Source organism: Microtus oregoni, unplaced genomic scaffold, assembly GCF_018167655.1.
Source record: "Microtus oregoni isolate MIOR12 unplaced genomic scaffold, Mior012 000016F_ref0000370, whole genome shotgun sequence".
Taxonomy (NCBI): Eukaryota; Metazoa; Chordata; class Mammalia; order Rodentia; family Cricetidae; genus Microtus; species Microtus oregoni.
The window spans coordinates 14,559,933-14,585,991 of NW_024543075.1; the positions used below are offsets into that span (position 1 = coordinate 14,559,933).

At 37.7% G+C, this 26,059-nt stretch overlaps 1 protein-coding gene across 4 annotated transcripts in view; it reads left to right on the forward strand.

Annotated features, from left to right (window-relative positions):
* The window catches only part of Ate1 (arginyltransferase 1), a 115,570-nt gene that overhangs the window by 29,795 nt on the left and 59,716 nt on the right, over positions 1–26,059 (forward strand). For all 4 annotated transcript variants that reach the window (XM_041666461.1, XM_041666460.1, XM_041666458.1 and 1 more), the window contains exon 8: positions 6,976–7,008. In XM_041666461.1, coding sequence (XP_041522395.1) covers positions 6,976–7,008 — 33 coding nt within the window. The remainder of the gene's footprint in view (positions 1–6,975; positions 7,009–26,059) is intronic.

Below are 26,059 nucleotides of genomic sequence, written 5' to 3' on the forward strand. Positions count from 1 at the left end.
GTTTATTGTAGTAATTTAGAAAATGGAAAAAGACGCTTGAGAGATGCTTTGGTAAAATAATTTAAAATTTTTATTCTCTTTTAAATTATGTGTGTGTGTGCCTTTGTGTGGATATGTGAGCACAGTCCCAGCTGAGGCCAGAGGTTTCAGATCCCCTGGAGCTGGAGGTAGATTCATTTGTGAGCTGTGTAATGTGGGCTTTGAGAATTTGAATTCTGGTCTTCTTCAAGTGCAGTACATGCTCTTAAGCTATGAGCTGTTTCTCTAGCACCCAGGCACTTTTTGTTTCTCATGTTAACCATCATTGTTTTCTTCAGGGATTTTGATTGAGATCCTGAAGTTCTGGAATAGGTTTGTGCCTGAGTTCTATCTAGTTAGGTATAACTTACCTAAGTACAGTAACTATTGCAAGTAGTTGTACACGCTTCTGTTGTTTTCTGAAAGTTGAGGAAAGAAATGAAATGAAAGCTGTGAAATAGCTTGTTTGATAGATGATAATTCTGTTTTTCAAATTTATTACATTTATTCATTTATTAGAGGCAGATGGGAAAGAGGAGAGGATAGATTGTAGTGCATGAACTGTGATGTTTAAGTAGAGTTCAGGGGACAACTTGTGGGAGCCAGTTCTGTTTTCTTTTAGATTTGTTCATTTTATCTTATGTGAGTGTTTTGCAGGCCTGCATGTATGTGTGTGCGTAATTGGTGCTCATGAAGGTCAGAAGAGGGTATCAGATCCTCTGAATTGGAGTTATGCATGGTTGTGAACCACCATGTGGGTACTGGGAATTGAACCTGGGTCCTCTGCAAGAACCTTCCCAGCCCCTGATAGTAATTCTTTTTTTTTAAAAAAAAAAACTTCCTTCCTTCCTTCCTTCCTTCCTTCCTTCCTTCCTTCCTTCCTTTATTATGCCTGCAATATTCTGTCTGTGTGTATACCTGCAGGCCAGAAGAGGGCATCAGACCCCATTACAGATGGTTGTGAGCCACCATGTGGTTGCTGGGAATTGAACTCAGGACCTTTGGAAGAGCAGGCAATGCTCTTAACCTCTGAGCCATCTCTCCAGCCCCTGTTAGTAATTCTTGATGAACCATGTTGTCTGAGAGTAAATGTGTTCAGTGAAAACTTGTTTGGGTTGGTGGTATGAGGTGGTATCAGTTATAATTCCATGTGTTTGGGTTAGCATGTTGATGAGCTGAGGAACACCCAAGGGTAAGGTGTAAACTGCTCAGTTTTTTGACAACACTGACTAAACCATAGCCTCCACTCATTTCCCATGTGGCTCTAAGAGATTTCCCAATCCTTGAGCTGTGTTTACTTTAAGTTCCCTCCTTGTGCAGTGTGGAGGAGGGAGTTTATTGTGAGGGGTAAAATAAGATCATCCCTGTAAAGCTGTGGATGGATGATGACGTACATCTGTACTAGAAGGAGTCATCGGGATGTCACAAATATCAGGAACACTGTTTTCTCCCGGAGTGCTTTACAACTTGGCAACCACCGGTTTTTCCTCTCTCCAGTTGTTTCTTAAAAACGGTCTGCTCTGCTGCTTACTCATTTGACAGGAGCTCACTGGCCTTCTCAGTAAGGTCAGGAGCAAATAAATGAGGCTTCTGGTCAGTTCAGTCAGCATTGGCAAGTAGAATTAATTTCTTGTTGTTTTGTTTTTCCGTTTACATTAATGTATTCATTTGAATTGAAAGGTCACATGTTTTATTTTATTTGATTACTTATTTTGTTGTAGTGTTGAGAATTGAACCCAGGACCTCATGGAATTTAGCTAAACCCTCAGCCCTAGTTTTGAGTTTTAGTATTAATTTATTTGTTCTGGGGGGGGTATGATTCATCACAGGTAATTTTGATCTTTAATTTTTATGCTATTTTGACTCATCCTGTCACATGAAACATGTAAAGCACCATTTGTGAGCTTTATTTGTGTATTATTTTTCTTTCCTTGGTCTGGAGAAGGAGGAAGAATAGGCATCTCTGGGTGTCCACTAGTGGCTGAACCTGCTTAGACTTGTACTAGTTTTTTCCTTTTGATAAATTAGCTCTGTTAGGTTACTAAAGTCTGTCACATACTTTGTGTTTGTTATTCCAGTTTAGAAAATTGTTTTGCCAGTCTGAAGAAAGGCACAGTATTGAAGGCCAGGGAACTTTGGCCAATGAATGAGCCTCAGAGTTTACAGTTTTTAAGAAACACTGGAGAGAGAATTTAGTTGTCAAATTGTAAACTATTCAGGAAGAAAAAGGAAAATTTTAATGATGTCAAAAGCTCTTGACAGTTGTCTTCCTATAATAAATAAACTCTGCTTTTAATTTTCTGAGCCAGCATTACGATATTTACCTATAATGAGTTAAGCACATTTTAGCAAGTGCAAAACTCATGCAATAGGAATACTCACTCTTGTTGCAAGTACCAAAGATAAAATCTTCAGGCTTTCTGTTTAGATCACTTTTCTTATCACATCTGAGGAACTTATCAAGTGAACATTACTACCTACTGATTCCTAGTCTAAACAGGGAATGCTTGTGTTTTTGCTGTTCATTGTGTATGCCAAATAATTTTAGGCAAGTGCTTGCATGATTTATAGTAGTTGATTTTTTATAGTTTTTAATTAAAAAAGTAAAGAAATATCCAGAGAGTAATTTTGCCCTAAGTATGTCCAAATACAGAATATTTATGTTGGTTTATAAATATTTGTGCATATTTTCTGTACTCTTACATAACAGTTGTTCTAGAAACAGCTCAAAAATTTACAGTTAGGATAACTTCCATATTTCTTTTCCTGGCTTGTAGAAGAACGTGATTCCTTTATTTACCAAATCATAGGAACGTTTTAATTTCCTGTGTGTTTCTGTTCTTATGGTATAAGATGCTCAGTGAGTAAGGCAGAGTCTTGCACATTCTAGCTAGGAAATAAGAAAAATGAACTTTAAAATAGTGTTGCAGTAAATGCTGATACCTAAGTGTCTTTGCCATATGTTTCTTTGGAGTCCCTAACATAAATGTGATAGATGTATTTCTTGTGGGTTTGTTGTTGTTGTTTTTCACAGGCAGGGTTTCTCTGTGTAGCCCTGACTGTCCTGAAACTCACTCTGTAGATCAGGCTACCCTTGAACCTAGAGATCTGCCAGCCCCTGCCTCCCAAGTGCTAGGATTAAAGGCATGTGCCACCATGTGTGACTCTTTATTTCTAGTTTTTTTGAGAAATGTCCATACTAATTTCCACAGAAACTGGACTAGTTTTCATTTCTACCAGCATAGAAAGACCACTACAGCTTTAAAATGTTGGTGACAGAAACTGAAGAAGGTACTATGAATCAGAAAGGCCTCCTGTTCATTGGTTGGAAGAATTAAAATAGTGAAAGTATCTGTATTAACCAAAAGCAGCCTACAGATTCAGTGCAATCTCCATCAAAATTCCAGTGCCATTGTTCACAGATATAGGAAAATAAATCTTCAAATTCATTTGGAAGCATAATGATAGCCAAAGCAGTCCTAAGGAAAAAGAATACTGATGATTTCAAATTATATTACAGAGGCATAGTAAGTAAACAGCATGATACTGGCACAAAAATAGGTCAAGTTGATCTGTGGAACAGAACAAAAGGTCTACATACATCAGCACAAGCTCAAATCGTCTGATTTTTGACGAAGATCTGAAAATGCACATTGGAGAAATGATAGCTTTGTTAACAGTGTTGTTGGCAATTGGATATCCCTAATAGAAAAAAGAAATTAGTGTGTTACCTCTCACCCTTCACAACAGTCAACTTCAAATGTCAGAGACTTCAGTGTAAGACTTGGAACTCCAAAAGTGTTATAAGAAAATATAGAGAAAATACTTCCAGATAGAGGCAGAGGTAAGGACTTTCTGAACAGGATCCTAGTTGCCTTGGAAGTAAGGCCATCAATTGACAAATGGGACTTCATGATAAAAAGCTTCTGTACAGGAACGGAAGTAGTTAATTGAGTGAAGAGGCAGCTCATAGAGTTGGAGGAAGTCTTTGTCAGATATCCATCTGACAGAGAATTAATATCTAGAATATACAAAAAAGACCTCTAAACAATATGGAAACAAACAACCTAATCAAAACATGGGCTGAGGAGCTGACAATTTGTGAAAAAAGAAATACAAATGGCCAGTTAACATGAAAAAAATGTTCCAACCTCACTATCCATCAGAGAAATGTAAATAAAAACTATATTGAGATTTCTTACTCCAGTCAGACTGTCAGTCATTAAGAAAATAAATAATAACAAATGCTAATTTTGATTTGTAGGTTTTGTGGTATTTTCTGTTTTTCCTCAATTTATTTTATTCTGATTTTTGGAAGGTATCTCATTTTTCAAGGTTAATTTGAATTTTGTGTGTGATTGTACATGTGTGTAGAGGAGCAGTTGGTGTAGGGCATCCTCATTCACACCAGCAGGTGGTTTGAATTCTCTCTCTGTGTACATGTGTGTTACATGTGTGTGGAGGAGCAGTTGGTGTGTGGTCCTCACACTGCAGCAGGTGGTTTGAATTTGTGTGTGTGTTACATGTATGTGGAGGAGCAGTTGGTGTGGGGTCCTTACATTCCAGCAGGTGGTTCTGAGATAGGATCTCTCGTCTGTGGTTTTCATGATTTATTTGGAGCCTCTCTAGGAGGAATTTAGAAGTAATTTTCCTTGTAAAAATTAACATAAATCTGACAGATGTGGTTGCACAGATCTTTAATCCCAGCACTTAGGAGGCAGAGGCAGGTGGATTTTTGTGAGTCTGAGGCCAGCCTGGCCTAAAGAGTGAGTTCCAGAACAGCCAGGGACAAGACAGGGACAAGAAACCCTGTCTTGAAAAACAAACAAAAGAAACAAAAAAAGAACAAAAACAAAACATAAATTTGAGCTGTATAACATGCTCTGTGCAGTGTTGATAGGGCTTACATGAAATTTAAGCAAATACAAGTTCCTTAAGTAACTTTGCAAACACTATCTTAAATGAAAGTCAACTTTTTGTAAACGTGAGAGTCGGAAGAGTCCTTTGTCTGTACTCCTTGTAGTTCTGGTAAGGCAAAGGGGAGGTTAGGCGGCTGTAGCTTACAGCATTACTAAGCGTATTTGGACCTGAAATCACAGATGTAAGTGTCTTTAGGACTTGGCATTCATGAGGCACAGCTTGGGAAAGTAGTGGGCTGAAGTTGGTTTACAGATTAAAAAGAAAAGAGGCACAATGACTTAAGTGACTCATGAGTATGTAGAGTCAATGAGATCCCAGACTACTCAACTCCCAGCTGACTGAAGTGGAACAAGGCAACTAGCTTCACCTTCACACTGATGGAGAGGAAGCATTTTTGAAATCTTTTTCATGTCCTAGGAATAGTATGTATGTGTCTTGTGGTTTATTATTCAGTTTTTACTGCTTTAAGGTTGAAAACTTAACACATTTCATATTTTGGCAGTTTAACCATGATGAGCATTTCAGGTTTCTTATTTTGAAAACTGGGCATCACTAATGTTAACTGTACTTGTTACAAATACACATGCTAGGGTGTGTGTGTAAATTGTTGGGCCTCAAGAAGACATTAGCTTCCTTAAACAGCCTTTACATAGTTCTTGTTTGTTATTTAAACTGACTGCTATCTTGGTTGATGCATCAGTTGCTACTACACTTGGGTGGGGTTGCTTACAAATCGCCAAAATATGCATATAGCATAGTTCGTATGTACATATAGGAATAAAGAATAGAAACCTTATAATATCAGAGTTCTGTCTTAAAAATAAAAATTTGCTGTTCCCTGTTGCTCTCCATTATTAAAATGATCTAGTATCTCAACTGGCACTTTCTGCTTTGGGGAAGAGGTGTATTTATTTTCTTAGTCTGAGCTATTGCAAAAGACATCAAGACCATAAAATTTGCATTACTATAAAAATAATTGTGCCATACTAGCATTATGAAAACAGCATTTGGTATACCGTGTACTTTCAGAAGAGTTCTAACAATAGAATTGTTTGTTATTAAAGAAAAAACCTCATAGTTTCTGTATTTTAATGAATCTTGCCATCTAGAGCCTAGATTATACTAGTAGCTTTGACATGCCCAGTGTTATTTTAGGATTATATTTTATAGTTCAGGGAGGGTGTAGCTGATACTTTTTAAAAACTGTGTCAAGGGAAGTTTCTTTTAGAAAACTGAACACTGAGTGGTGCTAACCATGTATGAAGGAGTCCTCTGTCTTTATCTCTTACACTCATTGCTGTAATATGAAGTTTGTTTTATTTAATTCTGTTAGTTACCTCTACAGCTTCTTCCAATGATGTAGAAGGAAATCCCAGATATTATATAATTGGACTGATATTTCAGTCCCTTCCTCTCGCAGTTTTGGGGCTCAAACCCGAGACCTCCTCCAGGATGGTCAAGTGTTCTTACTAAATTCCTAGCTCTTCCAGAGAGAATAGAAATGATTTGTATTCCCTGTGTTGATAGGGAGGTAGGAGAAAGGGATATGGGATGAAGAGAGATGATAGAGTATACAAGACAGAAGTGCCAAAATGTGGGGACGCCACTCTCTCTTCTGGGTCTTGAATTGTGCATTTTCACCTTTTCTTGGCGTTAACCAAGCCTTGGTCTACATTTAGGATCAGAAAGATTGTTGATTCCTTTCTTACTGGTTATTTTTGTTTGCTTTATGTTCAGAGGTTGTGAGATAAAACTTAAAAATGAAACCATTTTAGGACTAATTGTCCTGTATTTGCTTTGACACAGATATTTAGGGTTGTTTATGGAAACTAATTCAAATAGTTGAGTACTTTTTATGGACTGAGTTGAACTATCTGTGCTCTGGATGGGTTATACATTATGGAAAATATTACCTTTGTACAGACTTTGGCTTCAAATGCTCTTACTGGGAAATTGTATGATGTTTTTTCTTTTTGTGTTCTTTCTTATTGCCCCTTTCCTGGACGAAATTGATCCTGTTCATACTGGACTCTGCAGTTCACAAGATTCCTTGTTGACTCACCATTGGAGGTAAGAGACTGCTCTCAGATCTGCACGTTAGCATCGTCAGTAGAGTAGCTCTGCTTGGTCTTCCATCAGGCATTTATTTGATAATTTAGGAGTGATTTTCTAAAGCAATACATTTTTTCAGTAATAGTAATGGGATGAGCATAGCCATTTTTTTTGGTAAGAACTATTCACCTTTGTAACTAGTTACTGTCCCTTTAGGTACATTTTCTTTCTCAGTAAATAGAGAGGATTCAGCCCTAGATTCTATTTCTATGATCCCTGTGTTGCTTCATCCCTGCTTAAATCACTATCATGCTTCAGCAGAGGTGAGTATGCAAGAGCTGTCATCAAGGAGGCTTCACCTGGGTAAGAGACCAGAGGAGCAGAGGACCCTCCCTGGCACTGAGCACTCGTTTTGTTGCAGGCATTGTTCTTGGTGCTTTGGAACTCAGACAGGGATAAATTGTGACATTAAAAAAAAAGTTACTAGATGTTCAGAGAACCAGAATCATGTGAGCTGTGGTTGCAAAAAAAGCTTGTAGATGATTGTGGAGACTTAGAAAAGGCAGAACAGAAAAAGCAGAGCACTGTGAGTTGAGGCTGGCCTTGAAGCCAAGCCAGTATTTACTATGTATCTTTACTTACTAGCCACACTATAATTAACAATCAACTTTCCAAAGCCATCCTTTCAGATAAGGCAACAGATTTCTGAAGAGAATTGTGCTGTTCAAATCCTGTAATATTTTTTAAATAGACTTTTCTTTTTGCTCCAATCTTAGTATTTTTTTTTTTTCTTTCTGGTCTTACGCTTGTCTTTCTCTTTGCTTCTGTTGTTTGTTTCACTTTAAGAGCCCCTTCTCAGGTCCCAGTCTCAGATCATACTCTTCCTTTTTTTCAGAGTTGAGCCACTGCCTTAATTTTTTGTTTGTTTGTTTGTTGTTTTTCTAGATAGAGTTTCTCTGTGTAACGCACTGACTGTCAGGGAACTCCCATTGTAGATTAGACCAGGCCGGCCTCGAACTCACAGAGATCCACCTGCCTCTGCCTCCTGAGTGCTGGGATTAAAGGTGTGGGCCATAGCCTTATATTCTTTATGAGACCATCTCTGATCTCCTTATACACTGAGAGTTGTTCTTTTTTTAATGGTTTTATAATAATGATTTCATTTAATTATTGAAATTATTCTTCTTAATGATGAGTGATGGCCTATGACTAGTTTGAATCATCACTAGGGGAAATGAACCAGACCAGAGAAGCCTGTGTTAACCTGGTTTGGCCACGTTTTCTAATCGCTCAGTCTTACAGTGGAAGGGTGCTGTGCTGTGAGTGAGAGGGACATGGGTGGCCCGCGGGCAAGTCATTTAATTCTGGGCTGCAACCGCCAAATCTGAAAATGGCGATAACACTTACAAGGTTATTATAATTAAATGAAGTGATTTGTGGCCAACACTGACAATAGTTCAGGAAATTTTAAATAATAAAGTAGAAATCAAAAATCAATAAGAAACTTAGAGACAATATTCATTTTTTTTATCTGCTGAAGTTGAGGAAGTACCCTTTGGTCATAGAAATGAGAAGTATGAGCCAGAAAAGGCTAGAAAATTTTGTTTGGCTATGTAAAGAGACATAGTTTTGTATATGAAAACGTAGTTAAAGGTAATTCAGGGCCTAGAGAGATAGCTTACTTGCTGCTCTTACAGACAACCTGGGTTTGTTTCCTAGCATTTGCACTGTGCTCCCAAACCTGTAACTCGAATTCCAGGGCATCAAATATCCTTTTCTGTCCTCTTTGGGCCACAGGCATGCATGAAGTACACATACATACATGCACACAAAAGACTCGTACACATAAAAATGAATAAATCTTTGAAAACTAAGGCAGTTTGGAGAAAGTAAAAGATTTATTTAAGAAAATCTCTTTGAATAGATAAACTATCTTTTCTATTTCTTTTGCACAAAATTGTGTTAAGTGCTGTAAGTAGTTGATAAAATAAGTGTAAGTGATACACGATAATGCAGTTGTGTATTAGTAATGTTAGAGATTCAGCTTAAAGCAGTAGCATTAGGTCGAGCTGCTTCCATGTGGAGTGTTAGTAAGGAAGATAGAGTTAGAGGTCCACATCACTAACCAAGTAGCATTTAGAGCAGTGGTTCTCAACCTTCCTAATGCTGTGACCCTTTCACACAGTTCCTCATGTTGTAGGGATCTTCAACCATAAAATTATTTCATTGATACTTTATATTTGCTACTGTTATGAATTGTAATGTAAATATTTGATATATAGGATATCTGATATGAGACCCCTGTGAAAGGGACGGTCAGCCCTCAAAAGGATCATGACCCACATGTTGAAAACCACTGATTTACGAGTAAATTTCTATTTAATTTAAGTTCAGTGAGAAGAGGACCTTATTTTCCTATGTTACTATTTTTAGTGCAATAAATTGTACATACATAGTAGGCACAACTTTAATAAATATTTTTTGGGTAGATGCGTTGGTGGGTGAATGGATGGAGAGATTACTAAATAAACTTGATGGGGCTGAGGTTAGGGGTAGAGGTCTTTTATTCATAATTTGACAGGGCTCAAGCGACAGGAAATAAAGCTTACTGTTTGTGTTTTAATGTGCTCAACAGTCTTCCTAGTTTGACCGAACCCACTTAAGATGGAAAGCTTTGTTTTTGCACCTTTGAATGCTATCAGTTGTAGAAATGGCTTAGAGTTTACTAACTACTCTGGTTTAAATATTGGGGCTGAGTGTATGGAATCTGTCATGTTTGGTGAAAAGTATAAAGGAAGAATATCATGATCAAAACTGAGTGATTGTTATTTTCTGTTAGTTTTTTTCACTCAGTGATTTGAAGTTGTGTTGTATCTTGGCCAACTTGATTTTTAAAACAATTTTATTATTAAGCTTATTGATATAAGGAGATAAAATAATTAAAGATGGTCACTACCCCTTTTTCTGGTAGGAAATACCAGGAGGGTTTCTGTTGATTTTCCTTTAGCTTGGAATACCACAAGTGCTGCCTGATGGTTTGCTGAATGGCAGCCATTCCCAAATCTCCTTCTGTAGGTCAGAGCTCAGCCAGTTTTATTTCACTACACACTGCCTGAGAGGCAAAGCAAAGCCAAGGCAGGAGGGTGCTGGAAGCATCTGCATGTTTAATTTTACTATGAAGCTTATGTTTTAGCCAGAGATAGGTATGTCACCTTCCAAATTTTAGGAACAGAAAAATAATTTTAGTAGAGACAGTAAGATATGGGAGACTTGCAGTTGACAAAGCTGAGTTTAAACTTCACTTTTCCCGTAATAAGTCCCATGAATGAGCCGGGTCCCTTTGTTGTAAGTTTTAGCCATTTAACTGCCACATGAATCTAATGAAATTGTCAGGTTATAGTAATTACGTCAGTAATCTGATATGTTGTCACTGAGTGGACCATGTGTGCAGAGTCGGTTACTTCTCTCTGTGGGGCTGACCCTTTTTCATTCCTGAAGACTAATAGCACTCATTAAGCTTTATGGGAAAAGAACTTTTATCACTTGTCAAGCCAGGCAGCGTATTTCTATTATATTTCTAATTTTGTGTGGCTCTGTGTAGCTGCTGATGTATATATACTTCCCTGCTAGGTTTAGTGCTACTTCTGCCTTAGAGACATTTTTATTGACATTTCTGAGTCTGAGTTACATTTTGTGTGGCACCACTTACAGATGTCTTCAATTAAATGCAGGTAAATAAACGGGATTATGTATCAGAGGTCAAAAGATTCCTGACATTCTCTTTAGAATCAAACTTTGCCAGCCAGTCCAGTAGGCTGTGGTCTCCTTGTCATGTTTGGAGAACAGAGGCAGCTGCAGCACAAGTTAATAGATATCAGATCATGTGTCAGTGTGGGGACTTGGGCTTCTCTTTAGGTGTGTCCTTCTGTGCCTTCATTTTAGATTAAGTCCTCTGTCTTAGGAGTTATAATAATTACCTACTGAGAAGCTAGCATCTCTAATATCCAGGGTTATGCTTATCCCACTTCCTGTATTAATTGTCACAGAATATCTACCTCCTACAATGAAAACTGAGCCCAGAGAGATAGATCTGACTAGGTAGATGCTGGGAACCATAGCCAACAATATGGGACAAGAAAAGCAAGGTAGGAAGGATGAGGTAGGATGGCACTGCTATGAGATGCTCACATTCGAGAATCTTACTTGAAGGAAGCTGGCAATCAGAGGTGGATTTAGTGAAGTTCAGAACGGGATTTATGAACCTTTGCATTGTGGGCATCTTGTGAGGATTGGCGCTAACCATAGTTGGAAGCTCAGCTGCATCTCTAGCCTCTGCCCACTAGATGCCAGTAGCACCCTCTTCACCAACATGGAAAAACAGAGCTTTAGATGAGACTTTGCCAAATGTCCCTAAGAGGCAAAATTGTTCACTCTTGAAAACCATTATGGGATGTGTATAGGGAGAGAAGCGTTAATGAGCCAATGGTGGAGATAAGATATAGTGGTAAAATGTTTTCAGTTCAGTAAAAATAAGAAAAGGTAGGAAAAGTGAAACAAAAAGGTTAACAGGACATATACATAATACTATAAGACCAATGGCAAGATGGGTTTCTTAAATCTTACTAATTATTGCATTAAATATAAAAGTCTAAATCAAACTTGCCTGCATGGGCATTTTTATCTTTGCAATGTTCCAAACTATCCAGTGACTATACATGGCCATGGTATTACATTTGAATTGTTCAGAGTTTTGTTTTCATTAAATACCAATAGCTACACTTGGGCAGTGTTTATACTGCTGTACACTGTAGGGCCACATATTCCTGTTAAAAATTAGAAATTGTCAGACTAGGTAAAAGAATACAAGCAACTTTACCCTTAATGTATGAAGATGTGGTTGACTTAGAGGTAAAAGACTACAGTAAGATGTTCCCATGAATATTTACTGTAAACACATTTGATAGGCTGTCTTTAAATCAGACAAAATAGTCTTCTGGATGGAAACTGAGGACAGAGGATGCTTCATAATGAGAAAAAATGTCAATTATATTCTAAAATGTGATCCACTCACAAATAAAAGCCTCAAAATAAAAACTAATAGAAGTGATGGGAGAAATAGTCAAATTCAGTAACAGTTGAAGATTTTAGAATAATTTCTCGATACTTTGAGAAAACATTTAGACAAAATTAGAAGTAGTCTGAAAGACTTATATGTTGTGGTCACAGTTTTATTTAATGGATGTCTATTGGTTTTATATCCTTCAGTGACAAAAAGTCATGTTTTGAAGTCAACCAAGACATAAACTAGATAGCATAGATAGCATGGTTCATTTGTAAAGCTTTCCCTGCTTTAGCTGGCTTCCCAGCTGCTCCTATTGTTTTTATTTTGCCCAGTACTGAGACTGGACCCAGGGCATGGAATAGCTTAGCCCAGTAGTCCATTACAGAGCTATAGCTCCTTGTTGCTCAGATTTAAAGTTTTAAGATAGCATACAAAGTGATGGGCTTCATTGTAACATTTTAAAATGGTTGTATTTTTCAAGTACATAAGGATATTCACCAAGCCAGAGCATATTTTGGATTATTTTACAAAGTTCACTAAATTGAAAAAGAGTTGAAATTATAATTAAATTGGTATTAAGAACCAGCAGCATGCTTATAGCACTTTAATAATAACAGGAGAGCTGAGTTAAAAGTGGGTAAGTGGCGCTTCTCCAGAGGAGATCTGTCTAGAAAACATAAGGGAAAATGACCATTGATACTCACTTTTGAAATGGAAATTAAAACCACAGTGAGAAATCATTTAATGAACTCATTTAATGGCTGCAGTGAAAAGATCGATGGAGATTGGCATGATGTGGAGAAATCAGAACTCTTTTACTTTGCTGGAGGGAAGGTGAAATGTAGAACCATGGTTTGGCTGTTTTTTCAAAACATTACAGTTACTATATGGACCAGAAACTCACTCTTTATGATTATGCCTAAGTGAAATCAAACTTTTTATCCTCATAAAGAACCATGCATGAATTAACACAGCAGAATTATTCATCATAGCCAGAAACTAGAAAAATTCAAACTCTGTCAGCTGGTGAATAAATACAATGGAATAGTAGTCAGCCATAAAAAGGGACATGGATGAATCTTAAGGAGATTTTAAAGGATGACATAAGTCAGACACAGACTATATTGTGTTCCCTTTATGTGACTTATACAAGGGAAATTATAGTCAGAAAGCAGGTCAGTGGTTGATATTGGTAACACGTGTGGAAGGCTGACTGCAGGTAGGCTTGGGAATTTTGCAGGGTTATAAAAAAGTACTAGGGTGCTGGAGAGAAGGCCCAATGAGGAAGCACTAACTTTAGTTCTCAAACCATTGTTCCAGCGTCAAGGGATACAACACCCTTTTCTGGCTTCTGTGCACAGCTGCCTTCATGTTCACATATCCACGCAGACAGACAGATACATAGACACACACACACACACACACACACACACACACACAATTTAAAAAACAAGTCTTAAAAAGTTCTAAAGTCAGATTATGGTTATTGTTTCAATTTCATAAATTTGCTGCAAGTTCATAGAATTTTGTACTTAAAGTGGCTAGTATGATACACAAAGGTATCAGTAGAAGTAGATGTATCATTTTTGAATTCTCAAAGTATTAAAGAAAGATCATGTCACATGACTGGGCATGGTGGCACACCCCTGTAATCCTAGCAAATTGCAAGTGGAGTTAAGAGGATCAGAAGAAGTTCAAAGTCATCCCCAGGTAAGTAGTGAGTTCAGGTTCAGCCTGAGCTACATGAAAACAGAGAAGAAGAGTAGATTTAACTCAGTTTTGTATCCTCCCTATTATATCCTTCAATGTGGAATGTTATTTACAGTTTTAGTGTTCTTTAATATAGTAGTATTGGCATCAAAATCAGGCACTAAGATAGTGTTTTCTGGCTCTACTATCAGCAAAGGCCTTCCCGGATCAAATAGTTTCATCATGGTTATTACCTAAATAAAAAATTAAAATATAACATAGTAAATACTACAGCTTTAATTTTTAAAGAAAAGAAACCTGTTTTGGAGAATGGTTAGTAGATAATGTCGTGAGGTGTAGTCTACACAGTGAGATTTAGGGGGCTTCAGACATGTATACTTCTTGTGAGGCATTGTACCACTTTTGGAATATGGCAGCTAGAGCACCATCGTCGGGCAAGGCCCATCTATCCTGCACTTCCATAGCTGTGAGCCACAGTAAGTCTTCTTAGAAAACACCTCGTCTGCTGAGCCAGAAACCTCTGTAGGAGCAGGTATGAGGGAGCGACCTCCAAGGGACCAGGACTGAATCAGCGACCTCTGTGGGACTGGACCTGAGCCAGGGACATCTGGTGGAGCTGGCCCAAGAGAGCAACTTCCGCTGCCTCAGACCCAAGCCAGTGACCTCTGCAGGAGCAGGCTCAAGCAAGCAAACCCTGTGGGAGCAGACCTGACTGGCCTCCAGGATTGCAGAGCGACCTCTGGGAGAGCCTAACAACCTCCAAAAACACTTGAGTGACCTTTGGCTTGAGTGGAACTATGGCCCCGACTGCATCACAAGGAACGACCATCTGAGCTTTGGATCCACTGGCACCTGGAAGAGTTATCACCAGAGACATAACCCCAGCTATGCCAATCAAAGGAAAAGATGAATAGACAAGTAAAGAATACACTCAGCACCACAAAGAATAACATGATACCATCAAAGACTAGTGACTCCAACAGCAAGACTTGAACACCTCAATACACATGACACAGAAGAAAATAACCTAAAAAATAACTTTAGGAGAATGTTTTAAGCCCTTAAAGAGGAAATGAAAACTTCTCTCAAAAAAAATGGAGGAAAAGACAAACAAAAAATTGGAAGAAATCAACAAACCCCTTAAAGAAAACCAAGAAAAAGCAAACAGGTGAAAGAAATGATTCAAGACTTGAAAACCAATATAGAAACAATTAAAAAAACCACAAACTGAAGGAATTCTGGAAACAGAAAGTACGGAAAAACAGGAACCACAAGTACAAGCATAAACAGCAAAATACAAGAGATTGAAGAGAGAATCTCAAGTGTTGAAGATACAATAGAGGAATTAGGCTCATCGGTCAGAGGAAATTAAATCTAACAGAAGTTTAATACAAAATATCCAGGAAATAGGGCTGGAGAGATGGCTCAGTGGTTAAGAGCATTGCCTACTCTTCCAAAGCTCCTGAGTTCAATTTCCGGCAACCACATGGTGGCTCACAACCATCTGTAATGAGGTCTGGTGCCCTCTTCTGGCCTGCAGGCATACACGCAGACAGAATATTGTATACATAATTAATAAATATTTAAAAAAATATCCAGGAAATATGGGACACCATGAAAAGACCAAACCTAAGGATAATAGAGATAGAAGAAAAAGAAGTCCAACCCAAAAGCACAGAAAATATATTCAATAAAATCATAGAAAAAGATTTTCCCAACCTAAAGATATGAATATGAAGATATAAGAAGCTTACAGAACACCAAATAAATTAAACCAAAAAAGTCCCCCTGCCACATAATAATCAAATACTAAACATACAGAATAAAGAAACAATATTAAGAGCTGCAAAGGAAAAAGACCAAGTAACATATAAAGGCAGACCTATCAGAATTATACCTGACTTCTCAATGGAGACAGTGAAAGCCGAAGGTCAATCAAATGAGCCTAAGAAACAAGTTGGTGTAGATATCTTAATATCTCATAAAATAGAATTCATACTAAATCAATCAAAAGAAACAAGGATATTTCATATTAGTGGAAAAATCCATGAAGAGGAAGTCTCAATACTGAGCATCTATCTATACCCCAAATAAAAAAGCACCCTCATTTGTGAAAGAAACAGTACTAAAGCTTAAATCACACATTAAACCCCACACACTAATAGTGGGGGACTTCAAAACCCCACTCTCATCACTGGACAGGTCTGCCAGACAGAAACTTAACAGAAATAAGAGAACTAACAGATGGTATGACTCAAATGGACATAACAGACATCTGTAGAATATTCCATCCAAACATAAAAGAATTTCCTTTCTTCTCAGGACCTCATAGAACCTTCTCAACAATTGATCACATACTAGATAACAAAGCAAACCTCAATAGATAAAAAAAGATTAGAATAACCCCATGCATCTTATTGGATCACCATGGCTTAAAACTAGAATTCAACAATACTAATTTCAGAAAGCCCACAAACACATGGAAATTAAACAGTGCTCCCCTGAATCACCAATGGGTCAAGGATGAAATAAAGGAAGAAATTAAAGACTTCCTAAACTTCAACGGAAATTACCATACAACATGCCCAAATTTATGGGAAACAATAAAAGCAGTGTTAAGAGGAAAGTTCATAGCACTACATATGCCTACATAAAGCTGAAAAAATTCCACACTAATGCGTTGACAGAACACCTGAAAAGTCTAGAACAAAAAGAAGCAAACTCATCCAGGAGGACTAGAAGACAGGAAATAATCAAATTGAAAGCTGGTAGCAACAAAATAGGAACAAATAAAATGATACAAAGAATCAGTGAGACAAAGAGTTGGTTCTTTAAAAATGATACAAAGAATCAGTGAGACAAAGAGTTGGTTCTTTGAGACAATCAACAAAATAGACAAACCTTAATCTAAACTAATCAAAAGGCAGAGAGAGGATATCCAAATTAACAAAATCAGAAATGAAAAGGGTGACATCACAACAAACATGGAAGAAATCCAGAGTATCATGAAGTCATACTTCAAAAACCTGTACTCCGCAATATTGGAAAGCTTAAAGGAAATGGACAATTTCCTGGAAAAGTACCATTTGCCAAAATTAAATCAAGACCAGATAAGCAGATTAAATAGACCTAAACTGAATAGAAACTGTTTTCAAACATCTCCCAACCAAAAAAAAGCCCAGGACCAGATGGTTTTAGCAGAATTATACAAGATTTTCAATGAAGAACTAATACCAATACTTCTCAAATTGTTACACTCATTAGAAACAGAAGAAACATTTCCAAACTCTCTTTATGAGGCTACAATTACCCTGATACCCAAACCACACAAAGACATTACTAAGAAAGAGAATTATAGACCAATCTCGCTCATGAACATTGATGCAGAAGTACTCTATAAAATACTGGCAAACTGAATCCAAGAATACATCAGAAAAATCATTCACTATGACCAAGTAGGTAGGCTTCATCCCAGAGATGCAGGAATGATTCAACATACGAACATCTGTCAATGTAATTCACTACATAAACAAACTAAAAAGAGAAACCCATGTGATCATCTCATTAGATGCTGGAAAAGCCTTCAACAAAATACAACATCCATTCATGATAAAGGTCGTGGGGAGAATAGGGATACAGGGAACATACCTAAGCACAATAAAGGTAATATACAGCAAGCTAGCATCAAACTAATTGGAGAGAAACTCAAAGTGATCCCACTGAAATCAGGAACAAGACAAGGTTGTCCACTCTCTCCATATCTATTCAATATTGTACTTGAAGTTCTAGCTAGAGATATAAAACAACAAAAGGAGATCAAGGGGATACAAATGGAAGTTGAATGTTATTGCTCAAAGGCGCCAACTAGAAACCTGGAACAAAATCATCAGGATTGTCATTTATCTACTCTCCCCTTCCCGTGGTTCTAAGGGCTGTTGGACAGTTGTGGCTCAGGCAGAGCTTCTATCAAGGCCAAACGGTTGAACTGAAGGCATCGTTTCTTTTCTTGAGTTCATTTTGCTGAGTACAATGTAAGCAAGTTGCATATGTAGCCAGACAGTACTCCCCAAACTCATTAGTCAGGACAGGAGTATACTTCAGTTAGGTTTCCAACATCACATGATTATTGAGACAGTGTAAATTGAAAATGTGTATTTATAAGTGTAATGACAACTACCGAAGGTCTTAGTCTGGAAAGAACCTCAGGAGACTAAAATGTAAAGGTTGATTGTGAGATTAAAGGAAGCATGGTTTAATGTAGAAATTTAAACACTAAGTAGAAAAATGCCACAAATTTGACTTGTTCAAGTTTTTTTCTGCACAAACTTGAGTTAGTTTAAGGATATTAAATATTCAGGATATTTTCTTGCTGGGCTAGCTAGCTTTCCTTCAGAAGTAAAGTATTCATCATTACTCCCAAGACCTTTTTAAACTGTGTTCAAAATCAGGGTCATCTTCCCTGACAGTTTTCATTGCCCATTAGTTGTGCATGAATGCTTCAGAAAAGCCTTGAATAGTAAATCCTGGGGTGGATTAGTTTCCATGGGGACATCAGTCTTGTTTGATCTTGGCATTCATTGAGTTCTCAGTCTGATGTCACCATGGAATATATTTTCCTGTAAGAAGGACTGGGGAAGCAAGATACCAGTTGTACAGCTTTAACCAAAGTTTACCGTGCAGTCCAAGGTGTGCTGTAGAGCTCAGTAAATACTGTCGAGATAGTCAGGCTTCAGGATCCTGTTACTTTTTGTAAGCCCTTTGGAAGGTGCCTTATTTTGTAAAATCTTTTTATTGGGAAAGTTAGGATTTAATACACAAGAATCAGATTAAGGCAAAGTATTTAGTATTAACAATTTAATTTTTAAAACCTATAAATTCTGTGGTAAAAATGCTTAAGTTTTTCTATCACTTCTGAACACTTACTAAAACCATTTATGGTAAGTCCTTCATCATTTACTAAGCTTTGTACAGTTCAGTTAATTTATGTCTATTGATGTGTTTGATTTTAAGTTGTGGATAAGTAAACCTTTTTTGCTTTTTTTTTTTTTTGGAGCATTTAAATTCCTAAGAAATATATTTGTTTGCTCATCCGTTGGTTTTGCAAATTGCTAAGGTGTCTTAGCTCTTTGTATTACACAGCACACCTGGAGTCTGTTGTGACTTTAGCATGGTGTACCGCAGGAGCTGTGTCCACTCAGAAATACTGACCTGATATGCAAGTCGAGACTTTTGTTCCTTCCCAACTTGTCCCTAAGTTGGCTTAGTGACCTTGGGCAAATCTCTTAGCACCTTGTTTTCCTTAGCCTTGTAAGAGTGTCCAGAGGAACATCTCTCAAGACTGAGCAGGTTAAGCAGTGTTTTAGCAGATCTTATTGCTTGTTTTCAGGCTTGGGCATTATAAACATACATGTAAAGTCCACTCCCTTCTACAGCCTGCTATTCTCCATGCTCAGCTCCATGTTCTGTCTTCTTCACTATTCTTTTATGATCTGGCACAAGTTGCTACTTTACTTTAAACCTACTCAGTTTTTTTCCTACAAAACATGTTATTCCATCTTGCATATTCAGATGTATATATCTTATTTTTAAATATGGCTTTTTTATCTTATATTGATAAGTAACCTTTTTGGGTGAAGTAATTTCTCTTTCATAAAGAGAAATGGGCAGTCAGAAATCTTGAGAACTATTTGTTACATACAGGCAGTGTGGCCAATGGGAGAGTACATAAATACAAATGCCATCACTTCCTTGGACATCCTTTACATTTGTTGAAACGGCAATGATGAACATGCTGGTGTGACCCAATGATGCAAGAATTTTGTAGAGAGTATCAGTAAAAAGGAAAGGAATGTTACATGCTTGCTTGCTTGTTTATTTATTTATTTATTCATTAATTCATTCATTCATTTATTTATTTATTTTACTTGGAGACTATGGATATCTAATGAGGGATCATTATATTTCTTTATCTATATTTAAAATTATTAAAGGGTTTTAGATTTGTTTAAGCTGAAACAAAGTATAACACACAAAATGTCAGTTATTTAACACCAGTAATCATTAGAGAATTGTCTGTCAAAACCACAAAGTATCACTTGGTACCCAGTGGGTTAACTTTGAACAAAAATGGAGAAATAGTGTTACTCTGGCTGTGGAGAAATTGCAGCTTTTGTGTGTATTGGAAGGAATATAAAATGTTGTTGTTACAGGGGAGGAACGTTCCTTTAAAAACTATATTAAGCTCGGTGGGTGGTGTACATTTTTGGTCTCAGCACTCTGGGGGCAAGGGCAGCTATATCTCTTTGAGTTGGGGGCCAGCCTAGTTTTCAGAACAGTCAGGGCCAAATAGTGAGAGGTTATTTTTAAAAATAAACAACAAACCCAAACCAAAAAAAAAAATAGAGAATTGCCTATGATGCAACAGTTATACAGAAAAGAAGGGAACGTGAGCAGTTTAGCAGTGATTGTAGCAGTGATTGTAGCAGCGTGTTCATGGCAGGCAAAAGGGAGATCAGCCCAGGTATTTGTTGATACATGGTGACCAGTAAAGTGTTACAATGACCTGCAGAATACTGTTCACCCTTCAAGAAGAGAGAAATTATTCACATTCGATTGAACTTGAAAACACACAAATCACAAGAGGACAAACACTGTAATGTTCTCCTTCATGAGGCACACATCGTAGCTCACCAGGACATCACTTTACTTAGTTTTCTACTCAATGCATTGAAAGTGGTACACTTTATGTATATTTTACCACAGCTAAAACAATAGTTCAAAACATTTAAACATGCTAAAATGTTCAGTGTAGTTGAATACAAAGTTATGCTTACAAATTGTAAGCATTCTGCATGATTAATGTTAATATATGAGTGTGTGTGCACATGTGTGTATGAATTTATGAAGCTCAGAGGACAACCTCTCAAGTGTTGTTCCTTACGAGCCATCCACCTTACTTTTTGAGACAGTCTCTCATGTGTCCTAGAATGTACAGGTTAGGCTAGCTTGGCTAGCCAGTGAGCCCCAGGGCCTATCTCTATCCCCCAAAGCCTGGGACTATAAGCCTGGGCCACCATGCCTGACTTTTCTCTGTGGGCTCTGGGCATGTAACTCAGGTCCTATGCTTGCATAGCAAGCACTCTTTGTAGCTGCAATTGCTGCCACCCATTGCTAACTACTTTGATGTAAACGAAGGTGTAGTTTTAGAAGTTCAGTTAAATTGTTCTCACTGGGGGGCTGGAGAGATGGCTCAGTGGCTAAGAGCATTGCCTGCTCTTCTAAAGGTCCTGAGTTCAATTTGCAGCAACCACATGTGCTCACAACCATCTGTAATGAGCTTTGGTGCCCTCTTCTAACCTGCAAGGATAACATGCAGGCAGAACACTGAATACATAATAAATCTTTAAAAAAAAATTGTTCTCACTGGAAATACAGCCGTATATTATTTAAAATCTAGTGTCATTGCTTACAAATCTGAGAAGATACTGCTTTTTCCTTGAACTAAGAATTTCATGCTAGTAGATTTATCTAAAGAGTCACCTTAGTTATATATATCTGGATTCTTAAAATTTGTTTCTAAGCTGTTAGTTTCTATAAGGAGCTTTTTTTCCTGTGAATTTGAAGACTTTGATTTATGTACTTGCTTATCTCAGTAAATCAGTTCCACAGAGCTCATACTTGAGTGTAATTTAATATCACCTGTAAATGGAAACTATTTCACATAGAAATAGAAAAAAGAGCTTTTCTGATTATGGACAGACATGTAGAAAACTTTTAGTTCTATAACTAGCCATATGTCAAACACAGGGGTTTCAGGTCACAAGGAACTGTTTTATTGATTGATTGAATTTACAAGTACACAAATAAAACACATACAAAACCAGATTCTCCATTTTCAGTTCATCAACCATCCAATATGACATCAGGTCCAGCTCTTAGTACAGCAGTGGGGGTACAGTCCTGGTCCTGGAAATGGAAACACAGACGCAGGAAAGAAAGACGTGAGGCAAAGAATGGGCAGTGATAGCACTGCATTGGAACCACTTTGGGATGTAAGAACAAGTGCTTCTCATGTATCCTCCATCCAGTGAGGTCACTCGAGCTTCTTGGGGGATGACCTCTAGGCTCCTAACTGATCTTACCTGGACAGCGTAAATACAGGTCTGATTTAATCAACTTGTTATTTGATGCAAAACCAGTCAACATTAAAACTGTTTCAAAGAGCATTTGCAGATATAATTTAATAAAATATAAGATTGAGATTAGATTCCTACATAGATTAAAACAACTACTAATTATCATATAGGTGGTAGACTAACATTTGGGATTATTTGTTCCCTTTTTAAAAATTATTTTTTTACTTTTTAATTAATTTTTTTAAAAAAGAAAACAGACTATCCTATTTTCATTTTACATACCAATCCCAATTTCCACTCTCTCCCCTCCTCCCATTCCCTACACCTATCTCCCCTCCCCACCCACCATCCACTGCTCAGAGAGGGTAAGGCACATTGCTTTGGGGGAGGTCCAAGAGACTGAGCAAGGTATCCATTCGTGGGAGGAGTGAGAATATAGCAAAGAGGTCAAAACCATGATGGGGACACCCACTGAAACAGTTTACCTGAGCTAATGGGAGCTTACCAACTCCAGCTGGACAGGGAAGAAAACAGCATAGGTCCATACTAGTCCCTTTGAATGTGGGTGACAGTTGTATTCATTCCTTTCTAAGAACGCTACAGGTTAACGTCTGTTCCTACAGAGTTGTAAAATAAGGTACAAGAAAACTAACAAGATTTTTGTGTCCTAGAGGAAGCATTTGGGAGAGGTGGTTTGGGTGTTTGTAAGGGAGGGAGCACAGGCTCTGTTCTCTGCAGTCTTTCTCCTGCCCCATCCTTACCCTTTTCTGAAAATCCTCTCAAATGACTTCCTCTCTGCTAGTTACTCTCAGCCTAGCTGAGTTTGGGGCATCACTGAGGCACAGGAAGCCAGGTGGGTGAGGAGACAGGTGTACTTTGTTAGAATAAATAAGCACCCATTTGGGGAACAGTTTGGCTGGAAGTGAGAATTGGCCTATTAATATTCTTGTCATCTCTACATGGCGCTTTGGAAATGGATACTCACTGCATAGCTCATTAATCACCAATGGTAGGCCATCTTTCCCCTGAATTCAAGGTGAATTTTCTTTTGTATAGCAGAGAGGAGCTTTATTATTTTTTCCTTTTATCAGCTAAATCCTTGAAATGGAGGAATTTATGAAAATTTTCTGATTAATTCCTTTACACATCCTAAACTGCAAACTGCAGACTAAGAAAGAAATATTAAGTATTGCTAATCCCATCACTGACTGATTTATGAGGACCTAACTATGTAATTCTGTAAACACTGGCTTTGGGAATGTACCATTCATAGTGAAGAAAAACTGACCTAAGCTTGCTCACTGGTCTCCTTTTATTTGTATCTTATCTCTGTTCCTCACAACTTAGATGGAAAGCACTAGTATGAATCCTGTTATTTTTAATTTTGTTCCTTATAGTTTATAGGTGCCTCTTACTTTGACGATGCAGGATGTTTTCATAGTGCGGGGATGCCATTAGCCCTCCTGACTCTCACTCTCGTGAGCGTGCAGTCTGTTTCCCAGAGGCTCCATGATGGCAGGAGATTAGATGCAGAGGCTGACATGAGAATCAGGTGATCTTCTAATTAGATTTGTAAAAAAATCCACAACACTGCAATTTTCCGTTTGTATTGATTTTTGATTTGGAAAGTGCAGTGCTTTTTGTTTGTTTTTAATCACAGAATGAATGAAATTTATTTAATTTATTGTTATTTTTAAATGATTTATTAGATCTGCTTTTTAAATTTCACTGATTTCTAATTGGTAAGTATCTGTATGTATTCCATTAGACATGAACACTTGGGTGTTCTCTCTCCTTTTCTAAGTATAAAGGAGTTTGAGGCCATGAAGTTTCAGACCTGTCAATTTACATGATGTCTTTCTTTGGCTTTAAGGCAAATAGCCCTTTACTTTCTTTTTTCCCCCAAATAGTGTACTTTTCTACGTAATACACTGTGCTTGTGACAGTTGAGCATCGTTGACAGAAGACCTTAACTAATAAGGTTTAAGGCATGTAATAGCCACACATAAATTAAGTGAAATTCTCAAGTCAGTAAGCACTGGTGACTTGGGGATGCTTCTCAAGCAAGAGTTCCTGAGCTTCTAGGGGAAAAATAAAAGGGCTGTTCTAAGACTTAGCTCTTTCTGACCTAGTTGAAGTGATAGCAGAAGAGGAGAGTAATGTCTAACCTTTTGTTATTGTGACATGATGATGTCACCTATAGAGTTTACAGTAGAGAACCATGCAATTCAATTACCAATAAATAAATAAAAATAAAACCAAAAGAATAATATTCTGGGCCTGCTTTATGCACATCTATGTTCTCTTAACATCAGGGCAGAATACCTATGTAAATTTGATATTTTTCTGCACGGGAGATTTCCCTCTGTCTTTTTATTTTTTCAGTGATATATAGTAGTATGGGTGCATGGATTTTTATACTTGAGATTATAGATCACTGTTATTTTTTTGCTTAACGTGGTCTAATAATGAATTAGGTATTTCAGTTAGCTCCATGCCTCTTTGAGTGTGGACTGGTTCAGTACTACCTCTCTCACACTGAGATCTAGTAAGCTCATATTTCCTGCCCGGTCCTAACGTCAACCACATCTCCCAGCACTGCTTCCTTTGATTGCAGGAAATGTACCAAGATCTTGTCAGCAAGGTGTCTTTGGGTGTTTCTCTTGGGTGTTTCTTTCAGGCCCTCTCAGCTGACAGAAAAAGAAATGTGTGTGTATAGTAACTCACGAGTATGTACATACTTATAGTGTGCACATTTCTGTGTGGAACCATCTGTGTTTGCAGCACACCAAGAATGAGTTCTCACATTTTCAACTGTAATCCATCATCACTTGGATCACGCTAGTCACAGCAGTGAGAACCCCACCATATGCTCTCTGCTTGCTTGTTACACGTACCGCAGTGTCAGAATTGTTGACCTGGCCCCTGTGGGAAGCCACTTTATCAGAGTACAGTGCTTATGTGCACTCTCTTTTGTTTTCATCCGCAAAGACCCCTTTCATTTCTTTTCTTTTCTTTTCTTTCTTTTTTTTTTTTTTGTTTTTTTTCGAGACAGGATTTCTCTGTGGTTTTGGAGCCTGTCCTGGAACTAGCTCTTGTAGACCAGGCTGGTCTCAAACTCCCAGAGATCCGCCTGCCTCTGCCTCCCAAGTGCTGGGATTAAAGGCGTGCGCCACCACCACCCAGTGATCCCTTTCATTTACCCTTGCTTATTTCACCTTTTTTCTCTGTCCACCTCTGTTTTAAGAATGTTCCATACATTTGTGCTGCAGTCATATTTTATTGTTAAAAGTCTGTATATTGTCATAAGACCTAAAGGATTTGCAAAATTTTCATAATTAAGATTTACTTTTTTTGTTTAAAGTGCTGAATTTTAGCTGGGCAGTGGATGCTCACACCTTTAATCCCAGCACTTGGGAGGCAGAGGCAGGTGGATCTCTGTGAGTTTGAGGCTAGGCTGGTCTACAGAGCGAGTTCTAGGACAGCCAGGGCTACCCAGAGAAACCCTGTTTTGGAAAACCAAAATAAATAATAAAGTGCTGAGTTTTGATTAAAAGTCATATAGTATGGTGTCTTTGCTGTTATATAATGTCATAGAGAACAGTCTCAACTCTTAAAGGGCTGGTGTTTCATCTATTAATCCCTTGCCTAGACCTCTCAACCTCCTGATAACATGGAGTAAACTCTGCATACTTTTGCCTTTTACTTAATGTATTTGTAACTATATAGGACACAGAATTTCAGACTGGCATTTTACACTTAGCAATATGCATTTAAAGTGCTCTCTGTCTCTGTTTCTTTGTGTATGTGTGTGTGTGTGAGATAGAATTTTTTTATTAATTAATGATAATACCTTATATATAGGGATGAACCATAGTTTATCCATCTATGTATTGAAAAATGTCTGGGTTGTTCTGGTTTTGGTCCGTTAGGAATGAATGATATAAACAATATGTGAGGTTTTGTCTTTAGGTAAGTTTCCAAACCAAATGAATAAGTACAGAGTATGATTGCATTTTTTTAATGTTCAGAGTATGTTTAGTTTTGTGAGAAGTTCCTAAAGTGCCTGTAACTGTTTTACCTTCCCACCATCAGAGCAGGACTTCCTGTTTCCTTGCATCTCTCCTGGCATATGATGTCCAGCTTGTGGGGATCAATATTC